Source organism: Strix aluco, chromosome 7 (genome assembly GCF_031877795.1).
Source record: "Strix aluco isolate bStrAlu1 chromosome 7, bStrAlu1.hap1, whole genome shotgun sequence".
Taxonomy (NCBI): domain Eukaryota; kingdom Metazoa; phylum Chordata; class Aves; order Strigiformes; family Strigidae; genus Strix; species Strix aluco.
In genome coordinates, this window is record NC_133937.1 from 27,117,548 (window position 1) to 27,142,218 (window position 24,671).

Below are 24,671 nucleotides of genomic sequence, written 5' to 3' on the forward strand. Positions count from 1 at the left end.
TCTGTGACTTTGCATTGGGGAGGACACTGAGCGGGGATCACAGTAACTGGGTGTGACCAGGTGAATGGGGGATGAGTGCCTGGCTGCCATTGGGGTGTCAAGGGAGGCTGTAGCAGGCCAGAGGATGCTTCTGTACCTCCCTTTTTGCAGTACCCAGTTCAGCCCCCTGGGGTGCATGCCACTGGGGGTGCAGAACCAAGAGGCTGCCCCCCACTCCCCCCCGTCCAGCCAGTTCCGCCACTCACAATATGGCAGTTCTCGCCTCACTCCAGGCTCCCTGCCCGGTGCGCCACACTCAAGATGGCAGCTCCCTGCGCGCAGACCCCGCCCCTCCCGGTTCTGCCCTAAGCGACAATGCGCTGAGCCAATGGCGAAAGAAGCGGCGCGCCGTCCGCCCAATAGGCGATCGGCTGGGGCGGGGCGGGGCGCGGGGTGCCCCCTCGGCTCCCGTCCCGGGCCGCAGTCGGGCTGGGGAGGCGGGGAGCGGGGGGTGGGGGGGATGGCGAGGAGGCTCCGCGCCGTCATGGCCTTGCTGCTGTTTCAGGCCCTGCCCGAGGGGCTGCCCGCCAGCGTGGAGCCTGCCCAGGTAGGGGCTGCCCTGGGGGGGCCGCCTGAGGGGGGGTCTGGGGTCGCGCCGTGCTGGGGGGCTGTGTCCTTGGGGCGGGGGGGCCGGCTGTGGGGGGCGCGCAGGCCTGGGGGGGCGGCGGTGTGAGCGCGGGGAGCTGTGCCCTCCGAGGTGAGGGAGGTGGCCTTTGGGGTAGGGGGTCAGGCTGGGCTGGCAGGGGTGGGAGCGTGCATGGGGTGCCTGGGGCTCTTGGGGCTGGGGGAAGAGGCGTTTGGGGAGCCCTTTTGGCTTAAGTGAAGCCGGAGGAGATGCAAAGACCTGAGTTTGGGGGTGCTTGTGTGTCGTGGGGATGGAGAGGTGTTGTAGGGATCCAGGTATGGGTGGCAGTGCCTCTTGGAGGTGCTTTGGGAAGTGGAAGAAAGGTGTGGCTGCAGGGTGTCTCCAGGATGTGGAAGAAAGGTGTTTGATGGTGGTTGACTGGAGATGATGGGAAAGATGGCTACAGTGAGGACAGAAGGCTTGAGCTGACAGCTGCACAGGGGTCTGTGGATGGAGGTGCATGTGTCTTTCTGGGGTGGTGATAGGAAAGAAGGTGGCCTGTGATGGGATGGGGCTGGAGGAGGTTTGGGATGAGCTGAAGGGTGGCTGTGGGGCAGCTGGCCAGAGGACTTGGGTTGGCAGGGAAATGGGACTTGTGTGGTGCTGCACTGGCCAAGTGAGCTGGTCTTCCTGTGGCAGGAACTGTGGTGGGGAGGTTTGGTGCAAGCCTCTGTGCAGAGGGAAGAGGGAGCATGTTCCCACTGGGATGAGGAGAACTAGGGCTTGTCTTTGTAGGCTCTGACCACCTGCTTATTACCTTCTTCATGCTTCAGAACAGTTTTAATGAAGTTTAGTCTCTCTTCTTCATCTCTTTACTCTGTTTCCTGTCTATGTTGCAAAGTGTATAGTTCAGATCTCCAGTGATGGTCTTGGGTCCCCCAGTGTAGATGGCTGTAAACCTCTCCCGCCTTGATCTGTATGTTTGGTGTCACTCGGAGAGAACTGTACTAGGCCAGGCAACCTGTGCACAACCTGCATCTTACTATCCGTGGAGTCAAGATGTCTTTTTCACCCTATGTAGAACATAGATCGAATATGATGACTTCTGATTTGATGTGGTGTATTTCTTATAAGGTACAAACTGTAGTTTGCATTGGTTGAAGGTCTGAGCCAGTGAGATGCTGATCTGTGACTGTAGGTCACAGATGCTGTGGGTTGCACAGTACTTAATGTTGCAGGGGTGCAGATGGGGTGTGTCCCTTCTGGAACGGGTCCATTGAATACTTCCCAATGCTCCTGCAGGAGGAGGAGGAGGCGAGGAATTTGTCTATGACTACAGATGTTATCCCCCTTTTGAATTTCCTCCTCCTTTTCAGGGTGCTGAGAACACCAGATCTACTTTAAAAGCTGTGTAATTCCCTGTTGATAGTGCCATCCCAAATCTCCTTCAGCCGCATCAAGACTAAGGTTTGGCCATTGCTGCCCTAAGGAGCCAGGTGCAGCATTGTGTTGAACCAAGTGTTTTCCACGTTGTCTCAACTGCCTTTAACAGATGGAAGTCCTAGGGCTTGCTCCGTTTCATCTGTGAGGCAAGGTACATAAACTAAGCGTATATAAGCGCATCTCAGGTCTGTTTTGTGCTCTGGTGGTTGTGGTATTCCAGCTGTGAGCAGTGGTCAGGTGTGGGATTATCTGTACAGAGCTGTGAAAGTCTTCAACCCTATACATGCTAATAAAAATACCATACCTGCTTTGAAGACTGTGAAAGATGCTCCCTGCCTTGTACAGCTTATATCTTAGTCAAGGAGCTGGTAGAAGAAAGGAAGTAGAAAAGGAGGAAAGAAAAAAGGAGGAGGGTGTGGAAGCAATCATTCAACTAGGTTGCTTGTAGAATAGTGACATACATGACTTGTGGATATCCTCTCCAGTCAGTGCACCAGAAATAATCCTAAAATAATGTCTTGAGTGGTACAATACATGAGAGTGGGGGAGAAGAGCTTTGTCGGCCTATGTTTTCTTTAGAGCACTTAAGTACGGATGCATCTTTTACTCATTTTCTTTTCATAGTTTGTCTATATAAAACTCTTGCGGTTTATTTTAGATCTTAAATGTAGACTCTGTCTATCAAAAGGCTGGTATTATCTCACTGCATACTAGAGATTGAGAGCTACCCACTCAAAAATGACAGTGGTAATGTAGGATCTTGAAAATGAGCATGTAACAAAACTTTGTCTGCTTCAGTGTTGCCTTAGAGCCTGATTTCCTCAGAGCTGACAGGCTTGTAGAGAAGAGCTGCAATGGGACACTGCTGGACTTGGAAGATCTCTGCACCAAGGGTTCCTGTGTTTCTAGCTGAAACCCTGACAGCATTTACCTCTAGTCCTCCCCAGATTGTTGCTGCCCTTGTTGCCTCTTGTGACTGCTGCCTACTTCCATCTACCTTGCAGACCTTTGCCATGCCCTGCTTGCTTCTGCTGTCAGGGAGAGCTTGTTCAGGGTCCATGCCTCCTTGCCTGTAAAAACTGTCCTGCAGACCTGGTGGTCTAAGGCTGGGAGGTGCTGCAGGAAATGTGTCCTCTAAATAATTCAGGAGGTGGAGCTGTACTGCCTAGCCACACTGAACAAACATTCCTGAGAACACGCTGTACTCTGCAGGAGGCTCTGATTTTTCAGGTTAAAATAAGTCCAGGCTGCCTAAGATCTTCAAAGACCTTTCTTTTAACTAGGACTTGTTTTGGGTGGTGGATGGAGGAAAGTGAACATAATTAGCTCATCACCATCCTGCATCCAAGTTGTTTAACTGTCTCCATGACTATTCCTTGCAGTTTCACTTGTAATCAGAATACAAAACTCTGTTAACTGGAGTTGAAGCATTTATGAGTAGGTTATGGGCAGAAATATTGCAATTATTTAATAAAATCAGGATAAACATCACAGGAAGAAGAAATCTAGCCATGTTCAATTGCAACTGTAGATGTATAACCTTAACTGCACACCTTAGCTGGGTGCTCCCCTCTCAGTTTGAGGGAGATGAGGGAGAAAGAAGTGAAGAAGTAAGAAATTAATATATTTTAAAATGAGCTCGATCAAATCTGTAATGAAAAACTTCAAACATGAATCATTTTTCTATTGTAGTTTGTCTCTACAGGGCAGAGTAAAGGTTATTTGACCGCCTTAGCTATCTGACTGCTTCCCAGGCCTGCAGCTTAATTATCACATAGTTTTCTCAACTGTTGTTTTCTTTAAAAACAAGAGATTTAAGTGAATGCTAACTATGTGACAAGTCTGCAGAATCCATCTTTCTCTAATAAGGTGGTTTTGAGCCAAAATCTGACAGAAGCATGCTCTTCTTAAAGACCGATTTCATCCCAAATTAAAGAGTTTGCTTGAAGTACTGTGACTTGAGGGATGATTCATCGTATGTGACAAAGAGGACGGATCCTTGCTTTAAGGAAGAACTCAGCGTGACTGTCACTGTGGCTAACACCCCCGTAACAGAGTTTCTGTCCAAGGCTGTGCTCTAGCTGTGACCACAGCTCTGATTGCACCAATATGGAGTTATCACACTTCATCCAAGAGTTTGGCTGCATTTGGGCCCTTTCAGAGCATCACTTCAGGCAGTTTGTGAACTGAACAGGAAAGTTTCAATTACCCTCGTGTAAGAGAGACTCATCTCTTCATCTGTAAATTTAAGACAACTTTTTTGATTAAGGTAAAGGTGATTAGTTGCAACTGCACTTCTGGGTCTCCTGCAATGCATCGGGTCATTCAGGAGGAGAGCTGCTTGTATAACCATAGGATATATTTCGTCTGCCTTGATACCTTTGTGACTCCTGGTTTTTGGCTTGCTAATTTCCACAGTTTTGGCAGTAGGCAGCAGAGATCAAAGTACGTCCTGTACTTGCTCAGAATGGGAACCTCTAAATAACTGTACAGATTGGATTAAGGACTGCTCGTACTGTGATGATTATACCACCATGAACTCCGGTGTCTTGTCTGTATAGCATGCCTTCCCACTGATTAAATTTTTTTTTTTTGTGAGTTGCCCTCACAATTGCACACGATGCTGTAAGAATTTCTCCTTGCACCTCTGCAGCTGTGCAGCAGATGGAAAGCCTGGTCTGAAAGTGTCCGATGCATCCTGGGAAGGAGTGTGGCAGTCTTTTTCAGGATAGTCAAAGCAGCTCTGTGACTGGGACCTGTCATTGCCTTTCTGAGAATTTTCCTGCCACTCTCCAAAAATTAATTAACAAAAATATAACACTACCTTAAGAATAAACTTGGCCAGCTTTCGTGGAGTTGTGCTATGCTGTGGGGGGAACTTGGAAAGTTTCATATGCTAGAGTTGTTTCGATATGGTTGGGGATTTTTCCAGCCTTGCAAGCCAGGCAGGGTCAGGCCAGGTCAGCCTCATCTGGCTAGTGGCAGCATCCAGCACCGACCGTCCCTGAGCAGTGGCTCCACTGTGCGGTGCTGCTGGGTGGCTGCTGGGTGGCTGCAGGGATCCTGCCCAAAGTGCTGATACCGCCAGTGGCCCTTCTAGTGAGACAGAGGGATGGATGCGCTCAGTGTTTGGCCACATTTCAACGGCAGTTACTCAGCCCTGGCTAAAACACCCATCGACCCTCAGCTTCAGCAGGTGCTTTTCTGCTAGCAGAAGTGGGAACTGTGCTCTTTTTATATACCTCTGTCAGCCTGTATTAACCCAGTGTTATGCTGAAGTTCACTTTTGTCTGTCTTTCTCTGGTATTTGAAAGGCATTAATGTAGGTAACAGTTTGTGTTTCTTTGTAATCTGAAAACACATGGACATCCTCCAAGGCAGTATATTTAGTAAATGCAAACCACCCACCTTTTCTTTTTGCCTTTTTTCCCCTTTAAGTCATATTGGGAGGACTGGCAGGATTGAACTGACATTAGCTTGTGGCAGAAAGCTAGTGATGGGCTAGTGGTCTTCTGGCCTACTTCTCCATCCAGTGTTGTCTCTGCTGTGCCCTTTGGTTGTGGCTGTGCCTATGCAAATGTCTCCTTGTCAGGCATATCTTGCCATTTTAGTAACGCCAAGCTACATGTGGCCTTTTGTTCTGTCTCCTGACTGTGTATATTTGGTGCTGGGTTTGGGGATGTTCCTCTAGAGCTGCCCTGTTTTACAGGGTACAGGGGAAGAATTTGCCCTTTCCGCTTAGCTGCATAGGAATCTTCTCAGCTTATTAATGCATTTAACTGGTGACTTTATGGCTGTACACACTCCTGTCTTGCATTTGTTTCAGGGGGTTCATGAATTCAAGGTGACCAGGCAAGCTGCTCCTGCCAGGGTTGTGCTGCTGTTTTTGCAACATGGGGGAAAGGACCTGGCATGTCAGAGACATCTTAAAAGCAGTCTCTGAGGTAGGGCTGGTGACAGTCTTGGAAGGGCCATTAGTCATGGCAGGGCAGAAATGCTCACCGAACGTTGCAGGGCAAACTGATTGCTCCAGGTTTTGGTCTGTGCTTCTGAGCTGGAAGAAAGCAAGCACTGAGTGTGGGACGGTATTCCTGGATGACTTCATGGAGAGATGGTGACAGGGAAGTCAGGTCCCTCCTTCCCCCTGCTGTCTTGTGTGATCAGAAAACCTACAGCTAAGAAGATAGGTTTTGAGATGCCACCACCTGGGTGCTGTGGCAGTGGAGCTCTGACAGTCGATTGCCTGCGTGGCTGAGCCCATGAACGGTGCACATAACAAACACGCCTGAAGTAACAGCTGGCTGGAGAGCACAGGCTTGCTAGGCAGGAACTGCATGCCCATACCTTGCCTGTGACGAGAAGCGTGTTGGTGTGGCAGTCACAAATGATGCCTTTCCGTGATTTCACAAATACCGTTTGACTGCTCAAGGTGCTGCAGAGACCTGCTGTTTATCTGCTTGGGCAAGAAGGAACTTGATTCTCCTCTAATGATGTGATTATCAGTGGGATCACTGCCCCCAGTATTATTTTTAGATGACCGCTATAGTCTCTGCAATGACTTGTGAAACTGTAACGGAGTGTTTTGCACAAGGGGGCTTGCTGGGTGCAGAGTGAGGTGATGCTGGCAGACTGATGCAGCAGACTGAACCGTTTAATGCCAGTGTGGCCAGTGCTCCCTGGCATGCTGTGCCCTGAATACCACCAGCAAATAGAAAGGAGAGACTTCATTTTGTCTAGAGGCAGCCTGTGGTGCTGCTGGTTTGCAGGTCTCCACTGGGCCAGCGTCCTTCCACGCAGCATCACCTGAGGTTGGTCCAAACTGGCAAGAGAAAAAAGGGTGTGAGAGCTGGGTGGTGTAGGAGACTTAGATGCAATTTCCTGACTCTTTCTTCTTCCCAAGCACTTTATGCCAGCATCTTGTAAAACGAATCCAACCACTGACAGTGCACTGGTGACTTGTTAGCAAGTGACTGCTTGAGCATGGAAGAAATCCCCAGTACATCAGGGGACAGAGCTTTTGCCATTTAAAATGCTGCTGGCCTCTTCCTGCTAATGGGTTGCAGAGGTGTAGGTGGGTATTGCAAGCAGCTACCACTACTGACGAGCTGTAAGGTGCCGGGTTTAGGGAAGAAGGAAGAAGAGGGACCAGGGACCTTTCCTTTTCTCATGGCAGTTCAAGACCTCGAGATGCTGAGTGCAGTCCTTAGGACTAGCAGAGGAAAGAGTTTGCCTCAAGAAAGGAAAGAATTGATAGCAGTAAAGAAAAGGATTCTCCCTTTTTCTTTCCTTTATAATCTTCTGCATTACTATGAGGTAGAAATTTGTTACTTCTAGTGGTGATGTGTTTTTATTTCATCTCTGGTTCTGGTGTGCGCAAGGCAGTGATAGAAATTTCAGAGGCAAGAGCAGAGGTCTATGGGTTTTTGGTTTTGTTTTTGAGATCTGGGAGGGATCACGATCAAAACAAAAACTAACAGTATCTTGTCTCGACTTGAGGCTGAGGGAGCTTGTCAATATAGTGGTTTGACAAAAGTCCTGAAGTGGGATAGAGAGTGACTTTAGCAGGAAAATGGATTTTGTTAATGCAAAGATAGTTCTCAGAAGGAGGTGGGCTTTATGCAGTTATCAAGTTCCATCTCCCTATTAATAAATTTTGAAGCCACTGGCCAACTTGAACCAAATGTGATAGGAAGAGACCTCAAAGATTTCAGCAGAATTCTTGAAAACAGGTAGGCACAGAGAGACCTTAAAAAAACCCAAACAAATGGAAGCAGCATTGAGTGAGAAGCTACAGTTGCGAACTTATTAAGCACTGCGAAATTTGTGAGTCTGTGATTGACTGGCTTGATATAGGCCCTAATTTCTGGAAAAGCTTCTATTTGAGCTCACAGTTTGCTAGCCTGCAAAGTCAGTCAGCCTTGAGGAACAAATTGATGGGAGGTCAGCTTTACGGAGCTCCAGTGGTTACAGAACTACTTCTATTTTTCTTTTTTGTCTGCCACTGGCTGAACAGCAAATTGAAGGGGAAAGGGCTGATAAGCTGTAGAAACAGCTACTAAGAGTATGTTTTGCCAGGAATCTCACCAGCCATCTTCAGCTTTCCCAGTGTAAAAGGTGTCGAGCGTTGCCTCTTGGAAGCAGGGAGGAAACTTGAACATTACTGGCATGCCAGCAGACGGTGCAGAGGCTTTTTAGTGAGCAGAACCGATTCACTCTTTTCTCTCGTGTCCTTGCACACAGATATGATCAGCAGGTTGTCCACAAGAGACTTTTTTTTTTTTTTTTTGTACTTAATATGGAACCAGAACTCATAATCAAGACAGTCTGAGATAATGCTGTCAGTTAAACAACGGTATAATTGTGGCAGCCACACCAGAAGCCTGATACAGAAAGAGTGCAGAATATGCAGAAGTACTCGCCCTTGCCAAGCTCTGTATTCCTGACTCTTTGTAATAATTTTTATTTGTTAATACTGTATCAGTAGTTGCATGCTGTTTTAAAACCTCTTTCTCTATGTGGGATCCTCTTTAAATCCCAGGTGGTGGATGATGGCCAACAGGAAGCTGCAGGAACTGCATGTCTTCTGCCTCTAGCAGAAGATCAGGCTGTTCTGTTTCATAAAATATTCTCTGTGACAGCCATCCCCCTGGTTGTGGGCAAAAAATAGATCCCACAGGGCTACCAGCCTGCTGCAAAAGCACCTTTCTGAGCTCTCTGGCTGAGCTAAACAAGAATGGGGAGTGAGTGGTGTGGAATGAAAGGGTTAAACGGCGGCTGGGGTCAGTCTGAGCCAGGAGGTGGGGAAGGGCTGGAGGAGTGGTGGGCATTGTATGGGGGTGTTGTGAAGACTGGACAAAACCTTTTAAGAAGGCAGTGTATCTTCAAGGCCTTGATACTGGGCTGAATTAATCTCATCCTGTGTATCAATTGAATTGTATTGGGAAAATTACCAAAAGTGCTCCCCCCACCTTCTTGTGGGGAGGGAAGACTTTTCTTGAGATACGATCTGAAAGACCCTTAGTCTGTGCTTGGAAAGCATTTAATGCAGCTACCTGAATGCATATGAAATGCATGTGAAGGTCATGACTCATGTCTGGGTCTCTTACTGGTTGTCTCATTTGTTCGTTTGCAGACCACTTTTCAAACAGTGAATGCTGAAGAGAAGGAGGAGGGTTTCACGTGTATTGTGTTGTCTTCAAATTACCTTGTCGTTTTGATTTCTGTCTTTTTAGAAGAAGCAAACTTCACAAACAGCTTGCATTTGACTCTCCCGTCTCCTGTGATCTGAAGCTTAGATAAAACAGGCTTGCAGATATCTGTCATTGCTGATTGTCTCCATTTACTGACACTTAGCACTCGGATTCAGACAAAGCCCTTCTTAAATTGCAGTGTCAAAAATAAGAGCTCTCAATTTATTTTCTTTTCCTTTTCCTGGCTGTATTGTTTTCTCCTTGTCTCATTGTTTTGCTCATTTTTCCTACCCATTTTATTAGGAAATTTTTTGCATCTCATGTACTTGATTATTAAATATCACTCTCATGTTTGTGGCTCATTGTTTTACTGAGTTTCTCGCTTTTCTGCTCTTTGTATCTCTCTACTTCCCAGACTATGTGATCATACAAAACCACCAGAGTGGTTATGCTGTGGAAGCAAGAGTCAGGTCAGGAGTTTTCTTCTACTCAAACCCATTTTGTGCTCTTAGGCCTGTCCCTTGACTGCAAAGTCTGAGGATCATTCTGGCATTAAAAGATGAATTCAGGAAGTCTGGAGTGATTTTGCTCTTCATAGTATTGTGTTCCATTCTGAAACCTGTAATCTGCTTTCTCTAGATGGACTAGCTGAAGAAGCAGTCCTGCTTTATTTTCGCATGCTATGTATTTATTGAGAAGCATCGTGCCAGGAAAACTTTAGATTAAGGGACCAGACAAATATGTTGTTGCCTTGTTTCACCTTTGCTGGCATGTAGCTTCAGGCTGATATGAAGTGTAAGGGCTTGCTGAATTCCTCGTGTGGACGAAGCCCAGACAAATCTCCTTTTTTTTCACCACCTTTAAGAGAGCAGATAAATTTTGGGGAGCAGGAGTGGCACTGGTGGTTTCTTGTCTGTGTCATATTATCTTGTAGCGTGTAACCAAAACTCTTCTTGCTATGATCCTACTCTAAAATTTAGAAATGCAACCAAGGGGTTGAATATATTCAGTGTGTCCTAAAAAGTAGGACTAAATTTGTGTATGTGAGCAGTGAACATTTTGGCTTTGGCTTGAGAATGTAGAGATCTGCAGGAGAGGAAAACAGCACTAGACAAGATGTTCACAGTGACCTGGCTGGGTGCTGTGCCACTTGCATCTTGATCTTCTGGAACCAAGCAAATGGAGGGTGTGTTTGTGTCCATGAAACTGTGCACCTTGCATGAGTGTAATCTGAGGGTTGGGTGAGCTGCTGCTGTTGATGTAGCCATTACTATGCTGCTAATGCAGAAAAAGTTAATTTTACAAATCTGGAAACCTTAAGTTCTAGTGGCATTTTACAAGTTGGGACAGATTCTTAAATGACCCTAGATTTTGTTTATTTTTATCCTTGCTATGAGAGCTCATTTCATCACTAGCTCATCTCTCACACAGGCACTGCCTGCCAACAGTTCTTCTGAAGGCAGTTTCCTTTCCTTCAGGACAGGGTGCAAGGTAAAACTTGTTTATGCTTTTAACTAATGTCTTTAATTAAAGAAATAGGCTTTAAAAATACTGCTGTTATCTGGTTCAACCCATTAACTTGTTCATTTACAGGTCTTACACTGCTTCTGTGTTTGTTGGCTTTTTCCTATCCTGACTGTAGGCATCTTGCATATTCTACAGTGGTGAGGGCTCCTGAGGGCAAAGTGTCTTTCTAGTTTACTTAACCCAAAGGATTAGTGCAAAAGTAAATGATGGAGAAAAAACCCCCCATGTTTTCAAAGGAAACTTCTTGGGTTTAGTTGTTGGTAGGTTTTTTTGAGGGTGAATTTATAAATATTATGAAAAATAATGATTTTTCCTGAGTCCTTCCTTTGACACACGAGTACTTTTTGCAAGAACTCTTCAGTTCTGAGCCTGGCTTGCCATGTGATATTAAGAAAGTAATTTCACATTTCTCATCTAAAATGGGGACATTAAAATGGGGAATGTACTATGAACTGTGGGTTTTTTGTATCAAAATATTGGGAGATTGTTTGGTACCAGGTGTATAAATACTGTGTAATTTCCCTCTTCATCTGGAGCTCTGGATGAGAGTCTTCAGGTCTAAATTATTAATTGTTAACCAAGAAACTCCTGGTTTTCTTCTGCAAGGTTTCGGTCCAAAGGTTTTTAATGCCCTCAAGTGCTATAGTCAAACTTTACCTAATTGTTGAGATACAGTTTTATTGTTCTTGGCTTCTTCTGTGCTTGAGTGGGGACTGTTCTTCTATTTGTCTGGAAGGCATTACTGTAAATAATCAACATGTGAAGACACATGAGGATCAAGCTTTTGTGCACTTCACAGATTGCCTGTGCTGTGTTTACTGCATAGAAGAATAGTCGAAGTGGAAGGTTTTCCTTCTTTGCAACTCCCAGTTAATTGGTTCTGTAGTGAAGTCAAGAAGTTGTATTTCTTGTTATCATGTTCTCCCTTGGAGGCATCAGCACGCAGAGATGCAGACTTGGGACTAAACCAGCAGGTTCAGTGAGCAGAGCTGCGAGATGAGAGCAAGCTTGCTGAAATGCAAACACAGGATCTGAAAAGGGAGTACAGAACCCAAACTGGCAGTGCAAACTGTTTTGAGAGCTGCATTTTGGCTTGAAAAATCCTCAGATGCTTAGAACAGGGTAGTCTCTTTTTTAGACCTTTGAGCTGCATACCAAAATCTTTGTATGGCCTTGAACCAGGAGAGCCTGCTGTGCATACCTTGGAGAGTGAAGGGCAGAGGGAGCGGGAGCCTGGAGCAGGTTGCCAGCAGGACCTGTCCATTGCAGGATGGTGTTGGACTGGACAGGCAGTGAGTGACTTCCAAGTGCCCCTGAGATGTGGACGTCAGCATGCAAGCTTGCCTTGCTTTCTTTGGCAGTGGGGAGTTTGACTACCCAGCCACCCAGCTGCTGGGAAGGCTCAGACATCTCTTTTAAGTTCTTTACAGGATGGGATACTTTTTACAATACCCAACCTTTCTGCAAAGAGTAAGATGATCTGATGTGTCTAAGGAGGACATTTTATATTTGCACACTAAAAAGACATCCTCCATTTCCAAACAGGCATGTGTCTTGCATCTCTTGCCATTTTACATTGTACCTTTAATTTAGGTGATGACATGAATCCTCTAGTTTGACTTCCTAGTTCTTTAGTGCCTCTGTCTCCAAGTGCTTGGTCCTTGTATACAGCAGAAGCCTTTCAGATAATCCTCATGTTCTTCTGCAAAGATGGAGCAGGGTACTTCTGTGGGGTTAGTGAGTGTTCATCCTTGCATTTATTGATCTCATTAAAGTGAGAGCTTGTTCAGTTTGTGTCAATAACACCTTTGATCCTCTTATTTAAATGAAATAGTGGGTGTCCTGCAGAAAAGACCTCTTTAAAGTGCCTTGCAAGGTTATGCTGTTGCATGATGGTTAATAGAAGTTCATAAAACCATACTGGACTGGATACTATGAGTAGTTTCCTAAGTGCAGTTCTCCATATTGTAGTCTGCAGCAAACACGATTTATTCTCAGCTGATTGACCTCATGTGGACTTGTGCCTGTGTAAGTAGCAGCTGAAATCAGTGGTCTGAGCACTAATCTGCGAGTTGCAGACAGTAGGTTATTATTTAGTGAGAATGCTCCACAAGTCTCTTGCTACAGCATTTTCATTCAAAAGGTCACTTCCGTGAGTTCGTGCGCAGCTGAATTTAATGTTCTTTCTCAGCAAGGCAGGCCACACTGGAGAGCGCATAATTATAATAAATACAACTTTGTTCTCAGCTGAAAAATCCATCTGAAATAAATTTTTCCAGCCCTTCCAAGAAACGCTTTTAGTAAGATAAATAAAAGCAATTCTTGCAGATTTCATATTCATTCAGCAGGAATGTTGGTGGGTGTAGGGTGCCTCCACTTAAGTCACTCATCACAGTGCCTTCTGGGCTCTGTCAACTTGTATATTCAATAGCTGGCTAAGGGTAGCATTTGCAAATTGGGCTTCTCGCAAACCAATTAAAACCAAGTTCATTATTTCTTACTTGGTTTGAATCCTGGTTATTACTTTGAGTAAAACTGTCCTTAACAGCAAGTACAGAGAGTTCAGTTAGACTCTTAATGTGGACAAACTTTAAACAATGCTTTGATAGGTGCATCTGTTTTAGGGACATGCATGTATTGACATAAGCTTTTGTGGCTTTTATTTCTGGTTGGCACTTCTGTGTAGTCAAAGTGGATTTGTTTTCTTCTGTCTTCTATTTCGCAACACTGGAAATACTGAAAAAGTATCTGCATGAATATAGAAGGAAAGCTGAGAGGTTTGTGTTTTTTACCCCTGAACTTCTAAACAAGAACTTTAAACAAAAAATCCCCTCTTTGTTTTCATTTTTCAAGAGACTGAGCAGAGTGTGAAATGCTGTAGCTTCCCTTTAACTTTTTGTCCCAAGTATAGCAGAGGCTCTGCTAGTTTATCAGGATGCTGCTACTGGTGGAAGCTGAATCAGTGTAGTTTCTCTGGGTCCGTGAGCAGGTCTGGTTACCTTTGAGGTTTCATAGAGGCTCTACAGAGTGATTCTCGAGTGTCTTTCTGCTTTCCCTGCAGAGACTCTAGATAAGCAGTTTCCAGTCTTCCCCACTCAAAACTGCCACAACCTTTGGTTTGGGAACTACCTGGTAATGTTGTATGGTTGGTTGTTGCTGCAGGGTCACTCTTCTGCAGGGCTCTGCTGGAATCTGTGATGCTGCAAGGGAGAAAAAAGACTCATATGGCAATGAGAGTGGTAAATGAAGGATAACGCGGCCATTCTGCTCTTGCCATGAATTTGGACAGCCCTGTGCTGTACTGCTTGGCATGAAGAACTGCATGTAAGCTGTGGCACCTAGTATCTGTCTTGTCCTGTTTCCTTTTCATTTTGGTGAGAGGGAGGCATGGAGGCCTTTATAAGGGAAAGAAGAGCCTGATGTCTGGGCAGAGAGAAAGGAGAAGGAGGTTACTGAAATCTGACAATTCAGACTTCATTAAATGGAAGTGATAGTCCTCGGCCTGGGGAGGAGGGGTGGAAACTCACTTCTACTTCCATTCATGGTCTGTGTGCTAGGTTAGATATTAATCTCTCAAAGACTTGATATTTCTTCCAGCCCCAGTGGGTTTCCATTGACACTGGAGAATGATCAAAGGGAGAATATGCTGTCATCTCTGACTGTGGGCTTGTACCTTATGGTCACGTTCCGTATCGATCGGGAGCAGATTTCATCAGCACTTAGATCATGACAGTCTGCCTTTTTTTCTCAAGGTATTCTTTTCTTTCCTTGCTTGTCTCCTTTGTTTCTGCCACTGCCTTCTTTTCCTAATGCAAGTCTTTGTGTTCTCTTTATTTTATCTGTTGAAGTGATCAGGAGTTGAATACTTGGTACTTGCTAATGAAGCTTCTTTGGCAGTGAGAAGGCCAGGGAAGCTTACTTAAACTAATTGTTGTTTTAGGATCTCTCTAGGCATCCTGACCTTACGTGCAGACATGGTTTATTTTTGAAAGATTGTCTTGAGTTAGAAAATCAGCTCTTGTCCTAAAATGAAAACACACATTCATCAAAACCTGAATTTCACGTGGGTTGTGTAAACATGTAATTTGGGTTAGGTCTGGTCACTGGAAAATATGTGATGCTGTTGTCCAGGAAGTTACAGTGCAAGAAACATGGGGAACTTCAGAAAGTCACATTAACTGTGTCTCCTTGGAGAATTGCCTCAGAAATCCTGACCTCTGCATTTCTGCCATGTGCTTTGTATAACGCTAGCAAAGATGGTCACTTGAGCTGTTGCAACATTCTTGTATACATATGTTTGCATGACATTATGAACTGTGGAAAGAATAATGCCATGCTTCCCAGAGACTCTCCTCTGCCCCTGCACATGACACATAGGCCATCGATCTGATCGTCAAAGCACTGTCTGCTTTGATCCATGCCATATTTCCTATGATCAAACCACAGAAACCTTTTGCTAGGGGTCCATGCGCTTGAATTTCTAGGGGCAATGGCTGGGATGCTCTCTGGCACCTCTGCTCTTTGCCAAACCACCATCCAGGGTCAGTGTGTAAGGTTTTAGGCTGACCCGGATACCCTGTTCCTATCCCCATCCGCTAAAGGTTTCCTGTGCAAGATGTTAGTTTTACCCTCCTCCTTATCAACCCTGACAACAGCTGTTATTTAAAGGTTGCTCAATGTTTTCAACATGATCTTGAGATGACTGCTAATTCGTTCAACCCCTTGTTTTGTTTTAGATTTTCTAATCCCATTTTCTATGACTAAGTTGAGCTGCGTGGTTTCCACAGAGAGGATTAGGGTTTACTGCTATAGGTACGTCATTGTGCCTTTGAAGCTGCTTGCTCATGCTTTCCTTGGCAAGCTCTGGCAGACATGCTTAGCAACAACAGAGATTGTATCTTTTTGAAGCTGCAAAAGGGTTAATCAGAAGCATGTTTATGAAACCAGGTTGCTTACCCCTTAGAAGCTTTTACTGTGATTTTTTTTTTTTTTGAATGCTTTTGGAAGATTTATCACCTGCCGTTGTAATTTATACTACATTTTTCTTTCCTTTCTTGGAGCTATTTTAATGCTATGTATGATATTGTTAAAATTAACTATGATAAGCAACTTTTCTTGCCTAGCCCTAAATTGCACACCTCTTGGATGCAAACTGGAGGATGTGATGGCGTTCATGTGGATGGCGTAAGATTTTTGGCTGGTATGTTCAGGGTAGTTGAATGAGCGTTGGGCATCTGAAATACATCTGTAGCTTCAAACCAAATCCAACAAAAGGACTCGCATCCCCCGGGCAGGCAGGTTTGTACAGATGCTTTTTCTCTAGAGCCTTTTTTTAGGAATGGTCACAGTTGTGGTTGAGTTTACTTATGTGTGCAGGGAGAGGGACTGATGGCTATTCAAGGGAGTATTATTTTTCATCAGGGAGACTAAAGGTATTGCTACTGATCAGGAGATTTCTTTGTGTAGAGACTCTCCAATGAAATGGAGTACCTGCGCACGTGCAATACTTCTTTAAAAATGTTAAACAGGATCTGCCCTCTGATGGGAATTGTTCATTGTGCTTTTGGCTCTATCTGCCTTGCTGGCAGATGTACCATTGTGAAAGTTTTACAACCTAATAAAATATTAGAGGATGCTTCACTTCAAGAGGAAACTTGATGGCAGCATTCAGCTGATGCCTCTTTGAAACCAGGTGAGAAACGTGCCTGCCTGACTGGGACTTGGATCTGCCTCTGCAGGCACAGCACCAGGATATTCATGCAAGATTCATGGATTGCAGAGTCTGAATAGTTCTGGTAGGGTGGCTGTTACCATGCCAGGCTCTGCATATTTGGTATGATGCAGTTGAACAGATCGTGAAAATCTTAGTTTTTAATCCATTGATCATAGTGGAATTATTTGTGAGTTTCAATACAAAATGTGTCTTGATTTTTAGTGCATTTCTAAAGCCATGAAGGAGACTCTTGGGATGCTGTGTTTACCCCAGTCTAGTAGTGACTGCTGAACCTTGCAAGTACTGACTACAAAGTTATGTTGTGTATTTGTAATATTAGGATCTTCCAGAAACTCATAGGAATCTGTTGACTGTTCTTTGTATTTTATTGCTTGTTAACATTGCAGAAATCTAGAATCTTTTATTTCTGATGATTTCATTTATCTAATGCTTTTTCTTCCCAGGAATTATCGTCTCCTGGGATTTAAGTATTTGCTGATGCAAGTCTCTGATCACAGATAGTTAAAGAACTATCCACTGTCACATCATTAGGTCACCAGTTCAAATCTAGTCCAAAGTGGTAATGGGCATTTTTATACTCCTAATGCCTTTCATCAAGATTTATGTTTAGTTGTTTAAATTAAAACCAGAGCATTTGCCATTCAGAATTACGGATTCCAGTGGAGAATAAAGACTAGAAGCAGGTTTTTCTATAGCATAAAATCCTGATTAATTTGTGTTAGTATCTGTATATGGTTGTAGGTATACATGGTGCTTTAGGAGGAGTAAAGGTAGCATCTTTCCAGAGGAGCATGTGGTTTGCTGTATAAGATGTAATGCAGAAAGGACATCACCAAGCAGAGAAGCATAGGCATTAATCAAGTTTGGTATTTTTGGTGTGGTTTCCTATGACTTTTAAGTTACATGACCCTTTGAAGAAAGTATAGGAGAACATAGACTTTGAGGGGAAAGAGTATTTGAAATTGGAAATGCAATGTGAGAGTGTTTTGAATGGCAACTGAAACACTTTTGGACAAAATACTTCTCAAATTCTTCCAGGCATCTGCACTTCTAAAGAATGGTGGTTGGTTGGCTGTTCTGTTTTTTTTTTCTTCTCCTTGTTTCTTCTAGCATTCATGTCAAGATCTTTGTATCAAGTGTCACTTCTTCACTTCTAAATCTGACCTCTAATCTCAGGTTTCTGGTGAAGAAGTGTCGACTTCAGTTTAGAGTAAAATCTAGTACTTATAGTAACTCATTGGACTGTGCCCAGTCTGTAAAGAGCTTGAAATGGTTTGGGTTCAGCCACATGGGCTTTCGCAGTGTCACAGTTCCGCCTTGTCGATTTGTTATTCTAAAGTTGGGAAATCCTTGCAATCTCTTTGAGATGTGTTGGGATATGGAAAGCCTTGCAAATCCCTGCAGTCAGGGGCTGACCTCGTATGCTGGGATCTGCCTGCAACTGCCTCTTACTTCCAACCTTTTCCTGAATGTTTCCTGAGCGCTCTCTGGCTTGTTTCAGGGACCAGCTTGGCAGCGTATCAGGAATTGGTAGCTGGAGTCCTTCAGGAAAGAAGTTGAAGATGCTGAAGTATGAATTCTGGTGTCCTGGTTGTTAGAATCTGTTAGCAGAGACGTCAAGATGTGAGGAAGATAGATGTGAAAGCCGGTTCAAGTGTTCTCTTTCTTTGTGCTCCTGAGTTGAGAAATTAGGATCTGAGTTGGCTTCCCCATCCTGAAGGCTGTTGCACAGCTTCCCAGGCATCTCATGCTGTGGGAGATCACTGGTGACTTTTGTCAGTATTTGGAGGTACAAAAAGTGGGTTGTGAGGTGTGGAGACAGGAAGAAAAGATATTTAATGACATGAAAAAAAAATACCACCCATAGAACTTGAGTTTCCACTGTGGCACTTTGTGACAGGGATTCCAGTCCTGTGGATCTTAAAAATACATTTTCATATGTGTATACTCTGTAAAGGGTCTTCAGTCATGTGGAGGTCTGAGTTCTTGGCACTCTGGGTGAAATTATGAGATCATACATTTTCATTCCTGATGCTGCTTATTGCTACCATTTTGCTGGTTATCTCAGAGACTGTTGGTAATATATTTATGACTTCCTACTTAGAATATTCAGTTATAATCAAGTATGTCAGAAGCGTTGAGCGCATATTTCTGCTTCTCTTCTGATGCTGATGTGCTTCATAAAGGCAGTATTGAAGCTCTGGTTTAGCAAAGGAATACCAACCAATAAACAATTACTGCCTGTATTTTAAGTCTCTAATTGCTTTTTGGCTTGCAACTCTGATTTCAGCCAGAAATGGTGCATGGCTAGGAATCTTTCTAAATTATCATCCATCTTTTTGCTGGAAACTAAAAGAGGAAAGCTACTGAAGTGCAAAGGAAACCTTTTTCTTTTTTTTTTTTTTTTTTAGTCTGAGTCATGACAAGATTGGCAAGTGGCAAGGGAAAATTTAAATCTGGTGTTTACTTACCATAGTTAACAATGAAATTCTCCTTTACAGAAAATTATTAGAGTGAATTCTGCTTTCAGTCTCCTTGTTATTGTGGAAGAGTAAAAGCAAAGATAGTTATCTTGATTTTTATTTTTTTAAAATATATGTTTGGTCTAGGACAGGCGTAAATAAAAGAAAGGTGCCACTTTTTTACTGAATTCTCTGAAGATTGGCCTTAAAAATATGGTCATCATCAACAATTTCAAGTTTTCACAAATGAGATGACTTTGTATTGGTTTTCCCTCATTATAGGCAAATAACTAAATCATGGGATGTCCATTTCTGAAACCTGTGATCTTTTACTTAGGTATGAATTCTGGTTGTTTTCAATACATATACAAACATTCATACACTGAACTAGCATGAAAAAACATGTCAAATCTTGTGCATAGTGTAAAGTAATAGATGTTATCTATGAACATTAATGACTCTGACTCCGCTTCTGATATGGTAAATTCTATTCTTTTTCTGCTGATGGGGGAAAAAAAAAAAAAGAATAGAAAACAGTGACTTTGCCAAGCATGAAGTCCAGTACAGTTGGAGAATGCACCACAAGTTATTTGGAGTCCCAATTCTGTTATATAAAGGCCGTAAGTTATCTTGCAAAAAAAATGGCTAATGTTAAAAAATGTGTTATCTGTCTCTTTGAAAATAGATGAAATAGATTGCAGAAGAACATATTTGTCAACAGGAAGTAACCATAAACTTAGGAGGCATGCAAGCGTCGAGCACAGCCGAACAAGACTGCAAAGAATAAAGCCAGAACCACTTTCCCCTCGCTTTTCAGGCTGTAAGTAGGACCAGAGAACACCTTTCATGAGGGTTGAATAGGCTTTTCAAACCCCTTTGGTGTGTGTGCGGTGTCTAAATAGAAGTCTTAGTGCTAGGCTTTCATGGCATGGACTGTGGGCTGCATGGAGTGAAGCTGCAGGTTGTCACCAGCCCACAACCATGGCTATTCCACTCCCAGTGTCAAAGCAGTTTTTAGATATTAGTAAGATTTGATGTAGGTCAAATTGAACATGAGAATTTCAAGGTGTCCCTGTGTGGGTATTTGTCATGCTGCCAGATGTGCTTCACTAACTGTTGCATGCAATGAAGGACCTTTTGTGATTGCATTGATCAAGATAGTACCCTGGGTGTGTTCCTCATCCAAGGGGAAAAGTGAGGTCAGTAGGAATGAATGCTGTGCTGCAGCTCAGACTGGAAAAGAGACATTTTGGTGTCCTGAGAAGAATACGTCACAGACTTCTGCTTTGAGGCATTCAGTCTAACATGGCAGTCTTAATGTTATGTGGCAGGTGACTTTCTTGTCTTCCTTACTGGGCTGCCCTACTTGTTCAGGTGAAGGCCTCTTCTGTACTTTGTTCTCTGCTTTTTTCTCTGGCAGGGGATCCTTTCTGTTGTTCCAGTACATGTGTTTCAGCCTTGCCTGCTGTCTCCTCTTGGCTCAGAATTACCTGGTGTGTTGCTCCTTGTAGATGCAGCCAGGTGTCCCACCCTTCAGAAAGCTGGAGGCCTGGTTTCAGGTCACCTCTGCAAGTTTTTCTGGATGTGATGCACAGCATGGGAGCCATTCGGATGTTGGGCTTTCAGATATTTGAATACTGTGGTGGGAATGAAGGCAACCAGGAAAGCAGCAGACAGGAAGATCCTCCTGTCTGCTGCATCTGCCACTAGCCCTGGAGGAATAAAACCGAGATGTTCTCTTAACTATCCATTTTTTGGGTTAGGTCTGCTTCTTTGTTCAATGAGTGAAGAGTATTTTCTGTCTTGGAACACGTGCAGAAGTGGGATGGCTACATATACTGTGCTCAAAAACTCAGAGAAGCTAATATTGGCATTCTCACCATTCCCCACATCTTCTATACTGACACAATGACATTCCTTGTAAATTGATGACAAAACATATGATCTTTCTTTTTTTAGTCTTGCTCCCTTCCGCAGTTTAACTCTTCTTATGAGATGTATCTCTGATCAAAGGATATTAACAAAATCTTTATCTTCTTGGTTTTACAAATTTGGCTTTAAAATTCTCTGCTTGAAACTTGGCAAACACTGCCTTGGTATGCAAACAGTGGGGATGGGATAGGGGAAATCACTTGGCTGTTGAACAACTACATATGGGAAAGTCACATGGAGCTTTCAGTGTTTTATTTATAATTCTGCAAAGGCCTCTTCTAATGTGAAAAATAGGAGAGACCAAACAGTGGCTTCTGGAAAGCAAACAGCTATTTTTCTATGAGTAATTTATACACAAATATTAACTTCACAGATTGTAACACTATTCCCTCCCTAAATACTTTTTTTTAGCCTTCAGGATGTATAACTGGGTAAACTAACATTGCAAAGAAAACCTTAACTCCTGCAGCATCTGGCTTTTTAAATTCTAATTGTGAAGCCGTAAGAGATGTTTTGTTTTCATTTAGCAAATACGTACTGAGTTTCCAGAAAGGTAACTTGATTTACAATAAGCATACCCAGTGGGAACCATATGCTTTTCACATTTGTCTTTTAATGAAGGATTAGAGTATTTCTTTCAAAATCTCTTTTCCAGAAGAACACTAGTTTTAACCATTAGGTAGTGTTTAAGTAAGAACTGAAGCTGGATTTTCAGATTTGGCTGTACATGTGAACAGACATTTCCAAACACAAGTCCTTGAAATGATTTTACTGGTTTATAATACAACCATGAATTTTCTGTCAGCTTGATTCTGAGCAGTGTTTTGCTGATATCAATATAAGATAACTGTATTATGTGAAATTGCTTGAACAAAGATAAAGGAAGAGCGATAGAAGTGGTCTGCCTGAGGCTCTAGCATTCTCCTTCTGGTTGAATTGCTGAATATGACTAACTCTTTGCAGAATGGCATTTAAGGTTACGTTTGGAGTCATTAGGTTATAAACAGTCCACAAAATATTTTACATACTTCATATTAATATTCCTCTGAAGATCAAGATTCCCTGGGGAGAAATGAGAATATGCACCAAAAACATTCTCAGTTCTTGAGGTTTATCCACAACTTCCTAGATCACTAAAGATCAACTGTCTCATGAAGAAATTATTACAAAATATATTCTGATACAGCTGTCAGTGTTTATATGTGGGGGTATATAGTGGGTAGTGTCCTTTCTTTTAGTTGTCAGATTTTTATATTTTGGCTGGCTGAGATGTAGATTGTGACTGGAAAATCAGAAACACTTAAATTTGGTAAATTTATATGAACCTTCATGTTCAAGAATGCTTTTGAGTCCCAGGCTGTGTTGGCAAAAGACGTGGCAAAAGTGTTCAGATCTTGACAGAATGTCTGTATCTGTGCTATTGAATAGAGAGGACTCCTTTCATTTCTGTTTCTCAGTAAGTCTTGGGGTGGGGAGGGGGGTGAGTTCTTGACCTTTCTTGAAGAGGCCAGAGTGTCTCAGAGATCTGACCCACCATGTAATCTTTTGCTAAGAATAAATGTGTGTCTACTGTCAAAAACTGTCTGTTTTTGTACTAGGCACAGTCCATGTAAAACTGGGTCTGTGGGGGGACTCTGTTGTACTTGTGACAGTGGTCTTGTCTTTTGTTCTGTCATTAGCATTTACTGCCTTTACTGAATGCTTGGCATCTACAGTGGGACATCAACAGCGTGTGTGCCTGTGCTCCTTGCTTGTGTGGTCAACTGACCTAGGGCAACACTCTGAAATAAAACAAAACCTCTAGACCACCAGCCTGTCCTTTAGAAATGAATCTTATTTCAGATTCCACTGTTACTTGGCAAAATATTGGAATTTGTAGACCTGGCAGGATGGCTCTGGCAGAGTTACTACATTACAGCAATCTATCAAACCCCTGACTTAAGGGATGCAACTCAGAAGGGACATCTAGGGCATCTGTGTGCATCCAAATTTCTTCCAGCTCGTCTAGATGAGAGGCAAAAAGTGGAGGACCTGAATGGGAATCTGGTGAGAGGTGCTGTAAGCAGCAGACACCTGTGAGCTAGTTGCAGTTTACAGACTGTAGGAGCCACTGTGCATCCTGCTCCCGGGGAGTTTAGGAAGGAGCATTTTCCATGTGTTTCAGTTTTTGGAGGTCTGGTTATCCCTCAGGGTAGTTTGAAAGCTAGTTGCAGACAATTTGACAGCAGTACTTTACACTAATGAGGAAGCAGCGGGGTTGTGCTTCCTCCAGCCTGCCTTGAAAGGAGAAGTACAGAGGCTCAGCTGTTCAGAGCTACGCGACTATAAGGCATAATAATAGCTCAAAGACTTTTCTCTAACTATACAGCTCATGCATACAGTAACTGCGTATTAGAGAACTAAACCTTGTCCAGCAAGCTTGATCCGATAGCAAAGCTGCTTGATTCACCTCTGTTATTGATCTGTTTCCAAATTGAATCCTCCAAGCATCTGGAAGGATCTCTTGGTGCATGGTGGACATGCTGAATACCACTGGTTCTGCTAGCTTACTTTGGTAGATACAAGTTCCATTTCACTACTAAGTTTCTACATTTACAAAATACTGGTTTAGCTTTTTTGATTGAAACTTTGCTTTGAATTTCCCAAAAATTTGGGGACATTTTGATGGTCACTTTTCCTCACAGTGACTTCAGCTCTCTGTGAGCTCAGACTTCAATAAATGGTCTGCTGTGTGCTGACACTCTAAAAAGTAGTCGTGGTGTCAGTTTATGCTGAATTCTTTCCATAAATGGGGTATATGTTTTTTAAAAGTCTTAACATTTTTCGTTCTGATGCCAGACCTGCATTTTAAAGGGATCCTGAAATTTATTATCATCTTCATTATTTTTTGCTGATGTTAAAACCATCTACTAAATTGAGTTGTCTAAAACTGAAGGGACAGTAAAGGTTCTATTGTTTGTACTTAGACCTTTGGTCTAGGAATTGTATTGCAGCTAGCAGGAACACACAAAGGCTTGAGAAAAGGTTTTGCAAATACAGAGTTAGATGTAAAAAAAAAAAAAGTACTGATCTAAAATTTAATGAGTAAAGTCAGTAAACTTACTCGGTAACTGACACATAGACTGAAAGGGTTTGCTGGTTCTTGAGGGGAAAAAACAGAAAATGCACTGACTCCTGGTTGTAATTCTACAGACATTAAAATGAATACTAAATGTAAAGGGGTCAAATTAAAGGAGAAGAATAAAGGAAGAAAAAGTTAATAAATGGTGAAGTGCTTCTGTCTCTAGTAAAGTACTAGAATAAATCTCTGAAGGCTTTATAAGCATCTCTAAGGCAACAGGGCACGAGGAGTATGGGTTTATCAGGAACAACCTCATAGGGGAAAAATTTTAGTTTGGTTGATTCAGTGGATGTTTTATAGCCCAACCTGAGTGAGGGAGCACATTGGTTATGGGATGCTGAGTAGGGGTCTGTGTTCAGGATTAAGTAGTAATACAGTGGGTTCATTAAGTGACTGCAGTATATGGTAAGGAGTAGTCTGTGGGGGTGATTGGGGTCCTGGAGCTGTTTGTTCTACCTCTGTGCCAACAGTTTGGGAGACAAAGAGAAAGCACTTGAGATGCAGATGTGGGGTTGTGTGGTTTTTTTAAGATAGGAGAACAACTTGAAGAAATAGTCTGAAACCTATTTCACTTTTCCTGAGGGAAAAGTGCAGAGTACTTACTGGATGGAGAAAATCAAATAGAATCTGGGATTTTGGGATGATCAGAAATTGAGTG

General features: G+C 43.2%; 1 protein-coding gene across 1 annotated transcript in view; it reads left to right on the forward strand.

Moving 5' to 3' along the window:
• The first annotated feature begins 476 nt into the window (after nt 1-476).
• WBP1L (WW domain binding protein 1 like) overlaps nt 477-24,671 on the forward strand; it is a 60,606-nt gene continuing 36,411 nt past the window's right edge. The window contains exon 1 of the mRNA XM_074831175.1: nt 477-586. Coding sequence (XP_074687276.1) covers nt 500-586 — 87 coding nt within the window. The 5' untranslated portion in view covers nt 477-499. The remainder of the gene's footprint in view (nt 587-24,671) is intronic.